Below are 16752 nucleotides of genomic sequence, written 5' to 3'. Positions count from 1 at the left end.
GGTCCATGTAGAACCCTTGCCAGAGAGGATTCTACATGGAACCAAAAAGAGTTCTACCTGGAATCAAAAAGAGTTCTACTTGGAACCAGAAAGGGTTCTACCTGGAACCAGAAAGGGTTCTACCTGGAAGCAGAAAGGGTTCTACCTGGAACCAGAAAGGGTTCTCCTATGGGGACAGCCGAAGAACCCTTTTGGAATCCTATTTTCTAAGAGTGATCTTGTATACCAAGCAAGTTATGGAAGATGACAGAATTAAAATAGAAATGTGAAAGAAAGGCTGCAACGACCAAAAGCTGCTATTTAGGCTATAATCTGAATGGAGATGTTGCTACGTGTAGGTTAACTGTAGGATGGTGAGAAGCGCAGCAATGCAGTTAGCTAGTTTCTCTCAGTGTGACACAGTCAAGACAGGTACTATGTAATCGGATGGAGTAATAAATAACTAGCAAGAAGTTAGTCTGGCATGAGTTAACAGCAGTTGCAGTCTCTCCCACTGTGCCTGCTCCAGGGCTCTGTCTTACACATACATTCACACACACACACTGCACAGACTCCACCTCCCCATAGCCTACAGCTTGTCGCTCTGTGCCTCTCTCTCTCCCTCCCTTTTCCCCATAGCTCCAAAGTAGCAAAACAATTGGCTTTTCTGCTGCTTCCCTCACTCGGGTCAGACCGGGTCAATAAGGTGACGGGTCTGGTTGTCCTTTAGGTACTTTCAGAACGAGTTAAAACTGTTTATTTATACATATTGGGTCCGGCGCTTTCGCGTGTCCATTTCGGAACAGGACCTATTACTCCCATCACAATTTGTACTCATCATTCAGATTGTTCAAATTCAATCAGGAAGTGTTTGGAGAGTGATTAGAGGGACAATAGAGTGCTGAGTACCAGGCCATTAGCGAGGGCCTTTAGCAAATTTGGTAGGCTACCCATCAACTCCATTAATTTACGCAGGTTGGGATGGGATTACCTTGAACAATGGTCACCGGGAATTGGACTGCAGGTCATGACTCATGACTGACGGTAAGGTTACCATGACAGCCCTAGGCAGAGAGAAGATTTTGCAATTTTATAACTCACTTCATGCAATTCTACTAAAATTTGGCATGGGGTGGAGAGAAATGTTTGACTAACAAAATCAATGGGTTGCTTCAGTCTGTAATTTGACCATGATTTCTACACGTTTAGACGAACTAACACATTTAAAAAAACTTTAAAAAACTCATTCGGGTGCTCAATTTACTGTTGAGAGTTAGAATAGTAGAATACGCAAGGTGAAATTAAAAACATTTGGTTGTGCATCAGCAGTTGTCTACTATTCTAACTCTCAACAGTAAGTTGAGACCCCGACTGAGTTCCTAAACAAAAGGGGGGTGCGTGCAGCCCGTGGGGCCCATCACTGTTCTAATGCATTGTAGAACTACTGCAACAAATACAAACCCTGATCTGAAGATCAATATGTTTATGAAAAGTGACAGTGATAGAATCAGTCTTTCTGATTAGGAAACATGCCAGGGTTGAGCCTGCCATGCTATCATGTGTGTCAAGTGATTCCTAACGGTCATGTCACAGAGTCACTGTCTGATGCAGCCCCTGAAGCACACTAAGCACCCATTTTGTTTCTCTGAACATGGAGGTCTATCAGTGATCTCTACCTCATCTCTCTCTATCATGTCTGTGCAGACAGTCAGCGTGTTAGAGTCAGTTACCTGAGGTCTGCCCACTTCCTGTCAAGGAGGAAGTGAGGGCGATCGGAGATCACCCTCTGCAAGCAAGCAAGCAAACACACACAATCACATACACACATACACACTTAAGACTGCACAGATGCGTGTGGGTTACTCACCGACGCCATATCGCTCCGTTGTGGTCGTCATCCAAGGAGCCATGACTGCCTTTCTTTTCTCTCTCGCCACCTCTCTCCCTTATACTCTTTCTCTTTCTTTGGGTGTCTGAGATACGTTCTCCGCTCTACCTCTCACTTCTGCGTTTTTTTTTTGTTGGTCTGTATATGAAAGCAGATAACTCCTCCCCCTCTCCTTCCTTCCTCTTCATGTTCTCTTCTCTTGCTCTCTTCACATCTGTCATGGGATAACCGTCTCAGTAGTTGTTAATGTAGAGGCCTGTTCACTAACTGTAGCTCTCTATGTGACCTCACTCTTAGAAAAAAGGGTTCCAAAAGGTTATTCGGCTGTCCCTACAGGAGAACCCTTTTTGGTTCCAGATAGAACCCTCTACACAACGGGCAAAAAGGGTCTACCTGGAAACAACAAAGGTTCTACCTGGAATCAAAAAGGGTTCTACCTGGAACTAAAAAGGGTTCTACCTGGAACTAAAAAGGGTTCCAAAAGGTTATTCGGCTGTCCCTACAGGAGAACCCTTTTTAGTTCCAGGTAGAACCCTTTTTGATTCCAGGTAGAACCTGTTGTTTCCAGGTAGAACTCTTTTTGCCCGTTGTGTAGAGGGTTCTATCTGGAACCAAAAAGGGTTCTTCAAAGGGTTCTCCTATAGGGAACTTTTAGGTTCTAGATAGCCCCCTTTGTGTAGTCCGAACGATGAACCTGTTCTCAATGAGTGTTCAATGGGCAGCGTGAGTGTACTATGTAAGGCAATAGTTTAGTCTAAAGTGGCAAATGATCTTACTAACTTGTTGGCAGCTTATCTGAAATATTAAAAAAATCCATAGGCCTACTATGGTTCGATATAAAACACAACAGATACTTGGCAACATGTTTCAGCTCCTGCTTGGGCAGTGCTCCTAAAAAACACAAGCTCCTCTTCTCTCTCCTCTTTCTGCTCCTTTGCGTGTGTGATGGAGTGACCAGACAGAGTGATGCAGCCAGCCCTGCATCTAAAACAGCTTGTGCCAGTCCACTCCCACTGTGGATGTAGCCTAATCTTGGTAAACCATCTGGGAGCTAACAATTCTGTTCCGCTGCACGGTTTCAATAGGCAATAGGAGGCTAGATGTAGCTTACTACTGCAACACCAATCTCTCATTATGAGTGATGGGACCGTTAAATTGATGTGTAGCGTGTAGTTGCCTCACTTATCCACATGAGGGTAGTATACATTACATTTTACAAGAGGTCATAACTATATACAGTAGTTGCACACTACAAGCAAGTGTTCACTTTTTAGAAACATGAGAACTGAGCAAACCCACACATAAATGATGAACTTTTATTTTTCCAAATTTGACTTGATAACATAATAATCGATTGCCTATGAGATAAAACTATCCAAATAAGGTCAAATTGATTTCTGTATAACATACCCGATTTCATTCAAGTGACCTCTCTCATGCACAGTCCACAGCATGCTCGGTTCGCCACAGCATGCATCCATGGTCCATTACTTACATGATCCTGTGGGAACAGAATGGAGAGATGCTATATCAGAAGACCAGCGGTGGGGGGGGGGGGTACTCAATTGTCATACTTGAGTAAAAGTAAAGATACCTTAATAGAAAATGACTCAAGTAAAAGTGAAAGTCACCCAATAAAATATGACTTCCGTAAAATTCTAAAAGTTTCTGGTTTTAAATGTACTTAAGTAAAGTGATGGAAAAAAAGTACTCAATTGTCATACTTGAGTAAAAGTACAAAGTAAAAGTAAAATTCCTTATATTTAACAAACCAGCTGGATGGCACAATGACATTTTTGTAATTTATTTTTACAGACAGACAGGGGCACTCTCCAACACTCAGAAATAATTTACAAACGCAGTATTTGTGTTTAGTGAGGAAGTCGGGACGACAACACGTTATATTGATAGGTGCGTGAATTGGAACGATTGTGCTGTTCTGCCTGAGCATTCGAAATTTAACGAATACTTCTGGGTATCCGGGAAAAGCTATGGAGGTAAAAAGTATGTATGTTCTTTAGGAATGTAGTGGAGTAAAAGTACAAGTTGTAAAAAATATAAATAGTACTTGAATTTTTTTTTACTTAGGTACTTTAAACCACTGCCAAAGAGCTTTTCTTTCAAACTGAGAGACAGGAAACCACAATGAAACTGAATATGAATGATAACATATTTATCCTGTTTTGAAAGTGTGTTTGTGTGCATGTTTGCAGAGCTGCTGGAAAACAGCCCCAGTACTACACACAAACACATTAACGCACATTAATTTATAAATTATAATGGATTCATAATTCGTCCATCCCACTCAATTAAACAAATCAATGTCCCCTGCAACCCTAAATACGCAACTCAAACGCCCCACAAAAAAAAACGATCTGTGCATTCAAACCTTTTTGTTCAGTGTGTGTTGCATACTGTATGAATATTTTTGTCATCGTGTCTCACAGTCTGGGAATAGTGTGTCACAATGTATATACAGTTGAAGTCAGAAGTTTACATACACCTTAGCCAAGTACATTTCAACTCAGTTTTTCACAAATCCTGACATTTAATCCAAGTAAACACTCCCTGTCTTAGGTCAGTATGTAATGGTCGTCGGTGGAAGAAGGTGAGGACCAAAGCGCAGCGTGGTACGTGTTCATGTTATTTATTTCAACGGAACACTATCAAACAGAGAAACAAAAAAGCACAACCGAAACAGCTCCGTCAGGTGCAAACCACACTAAACAGAAAAATAATCACCCATAACTCAAGGGTGAAAACAGGCTGCCTAAGTATGGTTCTCAATCAGGGACAACGATTTGACAGCTGCCTCTGATTGAGCACCATACCAGGCCAAACACAGAAATACCAAATCATAGAAAAAAGAACATAGACTGCCCACCCAACTCACGCCCTGACCATACTAAAACAAAGACATCACAAAGGAACTAAGGTCAGAACGTGACACAGTTAGGATCACCACTTTATTTTAAGAATGTGAAATGTCAGAATAATAGTTGAGAGAATGATTTATTTCAGTTTTTATTTCTTTCATCACATTCCCAGTGAGTCAGAAGTTTACATAGACTCAATTAGTATTTGGTAGCATTGCCTTAAATAGTTTAACTTGGGGCAAACGTTTTGGGTAGCCTTCCACAAGCTTCCCACAATAAGCTGGGTGAATTTTGGCCCATTCCTCCTGACAGAGCTGTTGTAACTGAGTCAGGTGTGTAGGCATCCATGCTTGCACACGCTTTTTCAGTTCTGCCCACAAACTTTCTATAGGATTGAGGTCAGGGCTTTGTGATGGCCACTCCAATACCTTGACTTTGTTGTCCTTAAGCCATTTTGCTCATTGTCCATTTGGAAGACCCATTTGCGACCAAGCTTTAACTTCCTGACTGATGTCTTGAGATGTTTCTTCAATATATCCACATAATTTTCCTCCCTCATGATGCCATCTATTTTGTGAAGTGCACCAGTCCCTCCTGTAGCAAAGCACCCCCACAACATGATGCTGCCACCCCCGTGCTTCACGGTTGGAATGGTGTTCTTCGGGTTGCAAGCCTCCTCCTTTTTCCTCCAAACATAACAGTGGTCATTATGGCCAAACAGTTCTATTTTTGTTTCATCAGACCAGAGGACATTTCTCCAAAAGGTACGATCTTTGTCCCCATGTGCAGTTGCAAACCTGGCTTTGGCTTTTTTTATGATGGTTTTGAAGCAGTGTCTTCTTCCTTGCTGAGCGGCATTTCAGGTTATGTCGATATCGGACTTGTTTAACTGTGGATATAGTTACTTTTGTACCTGTTTCCTCCAGCATCTTCACAAGGTCCTTTGCTGTTGTTCTGGGATTGATTTGCACTTTTCGCACCAAAGTACATTTATCTCTAAGAGACAGAACGCGTCTCCTTCCTGAGTGGTATGACGGCTGCGTGGTCCCATGGTGTTTATACTTGCGTATTATTGTTTGTACAGATGAACGTGGTACCTTCAGGCGTTTGAAAATTGCTCCCAAGGATGAACCAGAGTTGTGGAGGTCTACAATTTTTTTTCTGAGGTCTTGGCTGATTTCTTTTGATTTTCCCATGATGTCAAGCAAAGAGGCACTGAGTTTGAAGGTAGACCTTGAAATTCATCCATAGGTACACCTCCAATTGACTCAAATGATGTCAATTAGCCTATCAGAAGCTTCTAAAGCCCTGACATCATTTTCTGTAATTGTCCAAGCTGTTTAAAGGCACAGTCAACTTAGTGTATGTAAACTTCTGACCCACTGGAAATGTGATACAGTGAATTATAAGTGAAATAATCTTAATGACTCCAACCTAAGTGTATGTACATTTCCGACTTCAACTGTATGGATCCACATGTTTAGCAAGGATGTTCCATACCATTCTTCTCTCCCGTAAGGACACTCTGCGTTGTTTCATCCTGTTGTGAGGTCTGGATGTATATACCTCACTGTATAGTCTGGAGTAAACAGGCGAGGGCCGGGAACTACTGTAAAACTCATATTTTAAAGTTAATCCATACAGCTTTTACATATACAGTACCTAGCCTTATATGGTATTTTACCAAATAGGAAGACGCACAGCTACAGACATGCGCACATTCATGCACACGCACACACAGGGTTGGATGGATGACTTGAAAAATTCGATTCAGTCCCTGATTACAGATTACATGACAATAAAGGTCATTAGTAAAGTCAGCCATTGGCTCAAAATGAGTAACGTCATCTGATTCATTTTGGATTTCTTCCTTGGTTAGCCAACATCTGGCTGGTCAGTTTATGCTGCAGACCAATCAGTTCCCCCAATCCCTCAGAAGTGCTTGCTGAACTTCCTGCACCTCCTTGATCAAATGGCATCACTGCTAAAATATTAGATTTACTGTCAAGTTTTAGGGAAAGCTTTCCCAATAATCATTCATTGATTGTGTAATTATACGCCTACTACACCCAACCACCAAGCAGATAGTGGCCAGTTAAAGAGGAGATTGTCATTTGAATGTCTCACCCATCTTTAACATTACAGTCTGGCATGATAAAGCCTTCAGTAGACAGATATTTTTTTTATTTAACCTTTATTTAACTAGGCGAGTCAGTTAAGAACAAATTCTTATTTACAATGACAGCATACCCCAGTCAAACCCGGACGACGCTGGGCCAATTGTGCGCCGCACAATCACAGCTGGATGTGATGCAGCCGTGGATTCAAATGAGGCACTGCAGTGACCCCTCTTGCACTGAGATGCATTGTCTTAGACCACTGCGCCACCCGGGAGCCCGATATAACAGATGTAACTGAAATGTTAATTATTTCATGAGTTTTGTGCAAATACTATGAATACTGTTGCAAATACTGTTGCCTGGACCTCTGGCAGTCTCTTTGGGGGTGCCACAGGGTTCAATTCTCAGGCCGACTCTCTTCTCTGTATACATCAATGATGTCGCTCTTGCTGCTGGTGATTCTCTGATCCACCTCTACGTAGACGACACCATTCTGTATACTTCTGGCCCTTCTTTGGACACTGTGCTAACTAACCTCCAGACGAGCTTCAATGCCAACTCTCCTTCCGTGGCCTCCAACTGCTCTTCAATACAAGTAAAACTAAATGCATGCTCTTCAACCGATCGCTGCCCGCACCTGCCCGCCCATCCAGCATCACTACTCTGGACGGTTCTGACTTAGAATATGTGGACAACTACAAGGTGTCGGGTTAGACTGGAAACTCTCCTTCCAGACTCACATTAAGCATCTCCAATCCAAAATTAAATCTAGAATTGGCTTCCTATTTCGCAACAAAGCATCCTTCACTCATGCTGCCAAACATACCCTCGTAAAACTGACCATCCTACCGATCCTCGACTTCGATGATGTCATTTACAAAATAGTCTCCAACACTCTACTCAGCAAATTGTATGCAGTCTATCACAGTGCCATCCGTTTTTTCACCAATGCCCCATATACTACCCACCACTGCGACCTGTATGCTCTCGTTGGCTGGCCCTCGCTTCATATTCGTCGCCAAACCCACTGGCTCCAGGTCATCTATAAGTCTCTACTAGGTAAAGCCCTGCCTTATCTCAGCTCACTGGTCACCATAGCAGCACCCACTCGTAGCACGCGTTCCAGCAGGTATATCTCACTGGTCACCCTCAAAGCCAATTCTTCCTTTTGCCACCTTTCCTTCCAGTTCTCTGCAGCCAATGACTGGAACAAATTACAAATATCACTGAAGCTGGAGACTCATATCTCCCTCACTAACTTCAAGCATCAGCTGTCAGAGCAGCTCACAGATCACTACACCTGTACATAGCCTATCTGTAAATAGCCCATCCAACTACCTCATCCCCATACTGTATTTATTTATTTACCTTGCTCCTTTGCACCCCAGTAACTCTACTTTTTTTACTGTATTATTGACTGCATGTTTATTTATTCCATGTGTAACTCTGTGTTGTTGTATGTGTCAAACTGCTTTGCTTTATCTTGGCCAGGTCGCAGTTGCAAATGAGAACTTGTTCTCAACTAGCCTACCTGGTTAAATAAAGGTGAAATAAATAAAAAAAACACTTTAAAGAAGTTTCCACTATTTAGCTGAGTGAGCAGCTGATTTATCATGTGGTTTATCTGGGGCACAGTGGCTGTGTTGACTAACGAAAGATCTTCAAATGTTCTTTGACAAAGAGAAGTTGGAAGCTGACATTTTTTGCCTAAAAAAGTTTGTGGTATGCAACCAAGGAGATTACATGTGTGTGTGTGTGTGTGTGTGTGTGTGTGTGTGTGTGTGTGTGTGTGTGTGTGTGTGTGTGTGTGTGTGTGTGTGTGTGTGTGTGTGTGTGTGTGTGTGTGTGTGTGTGTGTGTGTGTGTGTGTGTGTGTGCGCGTGCAGACATGTTTAACTATTCCACAAGAATAGAAAACCAACTAATATTTGAACAACTCGGGACATTTTGTTAGTTCCCACAAGGTCAAATGTTATTTCTAGGGGGTTTAGGGTTAATGTTAGAATTCGTGTTAGGGTTAGAATTGTGTTAAGGGTTAGGTTTTAGGGTTAGGATTAGGAGCTAGGTTTAGGGTTAGGGTTAGGAGCTAGGGCTAGGTTTAGGGGTAGGGTTAAGGTTAGGTTTTAGATTAAGGTTTGGGTTAGGGGTTAGGGTTAGGGTAAGAGTATGGGTTAGGGTTAGGTAAAAGTTGAGGGATTAGGAAAAATTGGATTTTGAAAGGGACTGAATTGTGTGTCCACACAAGGTTAGCTGTACAAGACTGTTTGTGTGTGTGTGTGTGTGTGTGTGTGTGTGTGTGTGTGTGTGTGTGTGTGTGTGTGTGTGTGTGTGTGTGTGTGTGTGTGTGTGTGTGTGTGTGTGTGTGTGCACTGTGATACGTTATCACCTTGACCTGATAACAGGGGGGAGGTAGACACCTTGCGACTCACAAGGAGAAAACAGGGTGGAGCTGACAGGTGTGTGGGGTCTGGTGGGGCTGGAGAGAGGTCGTCAGGGACAGAGATTAAGGGACAGAGATGTGTGTTTGTAGGTGAACCCATATGTAAGCAGGAGAAATGAGGCATAGAAAATAAGTTGTGGGGGAGAGAGAGCAACAGCCACAGACAGATAGAGCAAACGAGAGGAGGGGAAAAGGTCAATAAACGATTGATAGGGAATGCAAGACAGAGAAAAAGAGACCCACATGAAAAGATTTAACACCATATCAGCAAAAAGTGATTCCAGAGAGAACAACTCTGCCAAATCTGAAATCGGCGTGTTCTCGACTAAAAATACCATTCTAATACCAGTAAAAAACACACAACAGCTGTCTGAAACTCCTTAATATGACCCATTAAAGAACATTCCAGTCCTCTCAAAAGTCCCGGGCAAATCTCAAATAAGGACACTCTATGAGCTCTTGTGAAAAGTAGTGTAATGCTGTATATTAGGAAGACAGAAAAGCGACGTAGAAGGATAGCATGAGAGCTAACATTGAATTAACTTGCTAAGCATTGGGGGGCGAGTTGTACAAAAGTCTGTGGCTAATTCAGATCTGTATGCTAACTGGCATCTTGTTTTGAAAGGTTTCCCTAATTGGAGGACAGCTTGTTTACCATGCATTGTGAACAGGTATGAAACTAAGTTATAAATTGTATTTATTATGCAAGTGGAAGACTATTAAAGTTATTGTCAAAGTATATTTAACCACAGTAGAGAGAAAGAGAACAAGGGGGGGAGGCAAGAGAAAATGAGTTAAACACACATGCGCGCACCCGCACCACGAACGAGTCTTTGGTTCCCATACAGTCTGACGGAGTTGAGTAACGTTAGAGCAGAGAGGAGGAAAGAAGAGAGAGATGACACAGTACAGGAGTTGGAGTACCACTGAGACTGCGGTGAGTTTTACACGTTCTCTTATTCCAATGTCAGTGACAAGTGAGTACATATGTACCAGGTGACATCAGATCTATACTTAATGCCGGTAACAAAAACGCTAACCTATTAAACGGTCAAATTCTACCACATAACTGCCTCAGGAGCTGAATACATAAATGCCTTTACTATCAAGACCTGTTTTTGACCAAGTTCAAAAACCCATTTAATAGGTGATCTGTTCTGAAGCTTATTAATAAGCTACCAAAAATTACTTTTCAACTCACTCAGCCAGTCACATGCGCTGTTGTTACACAGTGTTCACGTAACCTGCACGTAACTGGGAACACAATGGCAAGCACAGAGGTCACCAATTCTCTGGACCTGAGAATGAGGGAGTGTGAGTGGATGATCTGTCTATGGAGTGAAACCCGACGGATCTGTTTGTGTCTCTATTCCAGTAGAAATAGAGGGGATTTGGCTGAAACAGAAACAGGAACAACTACATCTGGTTATCATTTTTTTTATTTTTAAATCCAGTTGGATAAACACTCCAAACAGCTTACCTGACCGCTCGGTTCTCAGGCAAATCTCTTGTTAAGACACAGGTGTTTGATCACATTAACCAAATTGTTCAATTGCTATTGAAAGCATCTCACCAAATCATACTGTCTTGGCACTTTGGGGTGGCAGGTCACCTAGTGGTTAGAGCATTGGGCCAGTAACCGAAAGGTTGCTAGATCAAATCCCCGAGCTGACTAGGTAAAAATCTGTTGTTCTGCACCTGAACAAGGCAGTTAACCTGCTGTTCCCAGGCTGCCATTGTAAATAAAAACTTGTTAACTGAATTGCCTAGATAAATAAAGGTCAAAAAATGAAAAAGTCTCATTAGTCATTCCAGGCCCAGCTCTAGAGAAAAAAACACAGCTGAAACTCTTTGTCTGGATTCCAACTTTCTATGCAAGAATGGCTTCCTTTAGCAGGATGGTTAGGTAGATAAATTGTTCCTTTGCTTCCCTTAAAACTACTGATTCAAACCCATCCAGTCCTTTCACCTTTCAATGATCCTGAAATAACACTTGTAGACTCAGGTCAAGAGAATTGGAATGTAGATCATCTAAAAGGTCATGTGAGGTCACTTCCACTTAGCATAAATCCTTGTCCTGTCACTGTGTCGTGACACAATGTATACAAAGACCCCCCCCCAAAATACTAAACACTAATTATACTGTCTCATTATACTGTCTAAGTCCCAAATGGCACCCTATTCCATATATAGTACACCACTTTTGACTAGGGCCCATAGGGTTCCTAAAGGGCTCTGGTCACATGTAGTGCACTGTGTAGGGAATAGGGTGTAATTTGGGACAATGACCAAGTCTATCTAACAATAACACGTCAACTCATCTCTGTATGACACAACAACAATTGGTATTCGAACATACAGTTGAAGTCGGAAGTTTACATTTATTGGAGTCATTAAAACTAGTTTTTCAAAAACTCCACAAATTTCTTTTTAACAAACTATAGATTTGGCAAGTCGGTTAGGACATCTACTTTGTGCATGACACAAGTCATTTTTCCAAATATTGTTTACAGATAGATTATTTCACTTATAATCCACAGTATCACAATTCCAGTGGCTCAGAAGTTTACATACACTAAGTTGACTGTGCCTTCAAACAGCTTGGAAAATTCCAGAAAATGATGTCATGGCCTTAGAAGCTTCTGATAGGCTAATTGCCATCATTTGGGTCAATTGGAGGTGTAACTGTGGATGTATTTCAAGGTCTACCTTCAAACTCAGTGCCTCTTTGCTTGACATCATGGGAAAATCAAAAGAAATCAGCCAAGACCTCAGAAAAAAAATTGCAATTTGCAAATACCTGAAGGTACCACATTCATCTGAACAAACAATAATACACAAGTATAAACACCATGGGACCACACAGCCGTCATACCGCTCAGGAAGGAGACGCGTTCTGTCTCCTAGATGAATGTACTTTGGTGCGAAAAGTGCAAATCAATCCCAGAACAACAGCAAAGGACCTTGTGAAGATGCTGAAGGAAACCGGTACAAAAGTATCTATATCCACAGTTAAATGAGTCCTATATATATCGACATAACCTGAAAGGCCGCTCAGCAAGGAAGAAGACACTGCTCCAAAACCGACATAAAAAGCCAGACAACAGATTGCAACTGCACATGGGGACAAAGATCATACTTTTTGGAGAAATGTCCTCTGGTCTGATAAAACAAAAATAGAACTGTTTGGCCATAATGACGATAGTTATTGTTTGGAGAAAAAAGGGGGAGGCTAGCAAGTCGAAGAACATGGGGGTGGCAGCATGGGGGTGGCAGCATCATGTTGTGGGGGTGCTTTGCTGCAGGAGGGACTGGTGCACTTCACAAAATAGATGGTATCATGAGGGAGTAAAATTATGTGGATATATTGAAGCAACATCTCAAGACATCAGCTTGTGGAAGCCTACCTGAAACATTTGACCCAAGTTAAACAATTTAAAGGCAATGCTACCAAATACGAATTGATTGCATGTAAACTTCTGACCTACTGGGAATGTGATGAAGAAAATAAAAGCTGAAATAAATCATTCTCTCTACTATTATTCTGACATTTCACATTCTTAAAATAAAGTAGTTATCCTAACTGACCTAAGACAGGCAATTTTTACTAGGAATGAATGTCAGGAATTGTGAAAAACTGAGTTTAAATGTATTTGGCTAAGGTGTATGTAAACTTCCGACTTCAATTGTATATACAAGTCAGACATTCTCCTCAAAGTTGCAATCCGCCACAGACAGGATGTACACTACCGCAGGTGTGACTGATCCAATGTGTATCACAGAGAGTAGCCATTTTGTGTCTTACTACTATAGGTCTGTCTAACAATATGTGTCAATGACGTCAGCCATTGTGGGTCAACTTACATGAGCGCAACCATTGTGTGTCTGACTGGCCGTATCACGTTATTTTAAAAAATTTATTTCACCTTTATTTAACCAGGTAGGCCAGTTGAGAACAAGTTCTCATTTACAACTGCGACCTGGCCAAGCAGTGCAAAGCAGTGCGACACAAACAACAACACAGAGTTACACTTGGAATAAACAAACATACAGTCAATAACACAATAGAAAGGTCTATACACAGTGTGTTCAAATGAGGTAAGATAAGAGAGGTAAAGCAATAAATAGGCCATAGTGGTGAAATAATTACAATTTAGCAATTAAACACTGGAGAGATCGATGTGCAGAAGATGAATGTGCAAGTAGAGATACTGGGGTGCAAAGGAGAAGAAAAAAAATAACAGTATGGGGATGAGGTAGTTGGATGGGCTATTTACAGATGGGCTATGTACAGGTGCAGTGATCTGTGAGCTGCTCTGACAGCTGGTGCTTAAATTTATAGAGGGAGATATGAGTCTCCAGCTTCAGTGATTTTTGCAATTCGTTCCAGTCATTGGCAGCAGATAACTGGAAGGAGAGGCGGCCAAAGGAGGAATTGGCTTTGGGGGTGACCAGTGAAATATACCTGCTGGAGCGCTTGCTATGGGTGGGTGCTGCAATGGTGACCAGTGAGCTGAGATAAGGCGGGGCTTTACCTAGCAAAGACCTATAGATGACCTGGAGCCAGTGGGTTTGGTGATGAGTATGAAGCAAGGGCCAGCCAACGAGAGCATACAGGTTGCAGTGGTGGGTAGTATATGGGGCTTTGGTGACAAAACGGACGGCACTGTGATAGACTGCATAAAATTTGCTGAGTAGAGTGTTGGAGGCTATTTTGTAAATGACATCGCCAAAGTCAAGGATCAGTAGGATAGTCAGATTTACGAGGGTATGTTTGGCAGCATGAGTGAAGGATGCTTTGTTGCGAAATAGGAAGCCAATTCTAGATTTAATTTTGGATTGGAGATGCTTAATGTGAGTCTGGAAGGAGAGTTTCCAGTCTAACCAGACACCTAGGTATTTGAAATTGTCCACATATTCACAAGTCAGAACCGTCCAGAGTAGTGATGCTGGACGGGCGGGCAGGTGTGGGCAGCGATCGGTTGAAGAGCATGCATTTAGTTTTACTTGCATTGAAGAGCAGTTGGAGGCCACAGAAGGAGAGTTGTATGGCATTGAAGCTCATCTGGAGGTTAGTTAGCACAGTGCCCAAAGAAGGGCCAGAATTATGCAGAATGGTGGCTCAGAGAATCACCAGCAGCAAGAGCGACATCATTGATATATACAGAGAAGAGAGTCGGCCTGAGAATTGAACCCTGTGGCACCCCCATAGAGACTGCCAGCGGTCAGGACAACAGGCCCTCCAATTTGACACACTGAACTCTGTCTGAGAAATCGTTGGTGAACCAGGTGAGGAAGTAATTTGAGAAACCAAGGCTGTTGTGTCTGCCGATAAGAATGTGCTGATTGACAGAGTCAAAAGTCTTGACCAGGTCGATGAATACAGCTGCACAGTATTGTCTCTTATCGATGGCGGTTATGATATTGTTTAGGACCTTGAGTGTGGCTGAGGTGCACCCATGACCAGCTCGAAAACCAGATTGCATAGCGGAGAAGGTACAGTGGGATTCGAAATGATCGGTGATCTGTTTGTTAACTTGGCTTTCGAAGACCTTAGATAGGCAGGGTAGGATAGATATAGGTCTGTAACAGTTTGGGTCTAGAGTGTCTCCCCCTTTGAAGAGGGGGATGACCGCGGCAGCTTTTCAATCTTTGGGGATCTCAGACGATGCGAAAGAGAGGTTGAACAGGCTAGTAATAGGGGTTGCAACAATTGCAACGGATCATTTTAGAAAGAGAGGGTCCAGATTGTCTAGCCCGGCTGATTTGTAGGGGTCCAGATTTTGCAGCTCTTTCAGAACATCAGCTATCTGGATTTGGGTGAAGGAAAAATGGAAGAGGCTGTTGACCAGGGTAGGGGTAGCCAGGTGGAAAGCATGGCCAGCCGTAGAAAAATGCTTAAAATTCTCAATTATAGTGGCTTTATCTGTGGTGACAGTGTTTCCTAGTCTCAGTGCAGTGGGCAGCTGGGAGGAGATGCTCATATTCTCCATGGACTTTACAGTGTCCCAGAACATTTTAGAGTTTGTGCTACAGGATGCAAATTTCTGTTTGAAAAAGTTAGCCTTTGCTTTCCTAACTGCCTGTGTATATTGGTTCCCAACTTCCCTGAAATGTTGCATATCGCGGGGGCTATTCAACGCTAATGCAGAACGCCACAGGATGTTTTGTGCTGGTCAAGGGCAGTCAGGTCGGGAGTGAACCAAGGGCTATATCTGTTCCTGGTTCTACATTGTATTGAGGTGTTGTGTTCATATTTTAGACAATCATATCATACACTTTCTCTCTCAAATTCCAACACACACCGATAAGATACCGAAGTCAAATCAATTCAGAAATACACATAGAGAAACATGAACACAATAGTTTTTTGAACACACAGATGTACTAAATATGTATTTGTATTCATTTATTTTAATGACACTTCATTTAACTAGGCAAGTCAGTTAAGAACAAATTCGTATTACAATGACAGCCTCCCAAATGGCAAAAGGCATCTTGCGGGGACGGGGGCTGGGATTAAAAATACAAATATAGAACTAAACACACATCACGACAAGAGAGACACCATAACACTACATTATGAGAGACCTAAGACAAAAACATAGTAAGGCAGAAACACATGACAACACAGCATGGTAGCAACACCACACGACAACAACATGGTAGCAACACAACATGGCAGCAGCACAACATGGTAGCAGCACAAATCATGATACAAAAATGACTGGGCACAGACAACAGCACAAAGGCAAGAAGGTAGACACAACAATATATCACGTGAAGCAGCCACAACTGCCAGTAAGAATGTCCATTATTGAGTCTTTGAAGAAAAAGATGAAGATAAAACTGTCCAGTTTGAGTGTTTGTTGCAGCTCGTTCCAGTCGCTAGCTGCAGCGAACTGAAAAGAGGAGCGACAGGGACGTGTGTTCTTTGGGGACCTTCAACAGAATGTGACTGGCAGAACGAGGGTTGTACTGTATGTGGAGGATGAGGAATGTAGTAGGTACAGTATCTCAGATATACAGTGACTACAGAAAGTATTCAGACCATCGGTTTCTTGGTCACCTCCCTGATCAAGGCCCTTCTCCTCAGATTTCTCAGTTTGGCCGGGCGGCCAGCTCTAGGAAGAGTCTTGGTGGTTCCAAACTTCTTCCATTTAAGAATGAAGGAGGCCACTGTGTTCTTGGGGACCTTCAATGCTGCAGAATTATTTTGGGCACCCTTCCCCAGATCTGTGCCTCAACACAATCCTGTCTTAGAGCTCTAATGAAAATTCATTCTACCTCATGGCTTGGTGTTTGCTCTGACATGCACTGCCAACTGTAGGACCTTATATAGACAGGTGTGTGCCATTCCAAATCAAGTCCAATCAATTGAATTTCCCCCAGGTGGGACTCCAATCAAGTTGTAGAAACATCTCAAGGATGATCAATGGAAACAGGATGC

General features: G+C 42.4%; 1 protein-coding gene across 1 annotated transcript in view; it reads right to left on the bottom strand.

Annotated features, from left to right (window-relative positions):
* The window catches only part of LOC135526261 (dedicator of cytokinesis protein 2-like), a 152075-nt gene extending 150069 nt beyond the window's left edge, over positions 1–2006 (bottom strand). Inside the window, exon 1 of the mRNA XM_064954456.1 lies at positions 1847–2006. Coding sequence (XP_064810528.1) covers positions 1847–1889 — 43 coding nt within the window. The 5' untranslated portion in view covers positions 1890–2006. The remainder of the gene's footprint in view (positions 1–1846) is intronic.
* Between the last annotated feature and the right edge of the window lie 14746 nt (positions 2007–16752).

The sequence above is a fragment of the Oncorhynchus masou genome, chromosome 32 (assembly GCF_036934945.1).
Source record: "Oncorhynchus masou masou isolate Uvic2021 chromosome 32, UVic_Omas_1.1, whole genome shotgun sequence".
Taxonomy (NCBI): Eukaryota; Metazoa; Chordata; class Actinopteri; order Salmoniformes; family Salmonidae; genus Oncorhynchus; species Oncorhynchus masou.
The sequence above is the reverse complement of the archived record's forward strand: the minus strand, read 5'-3'. Positions and strand labels throughout refer to the sequence as shown.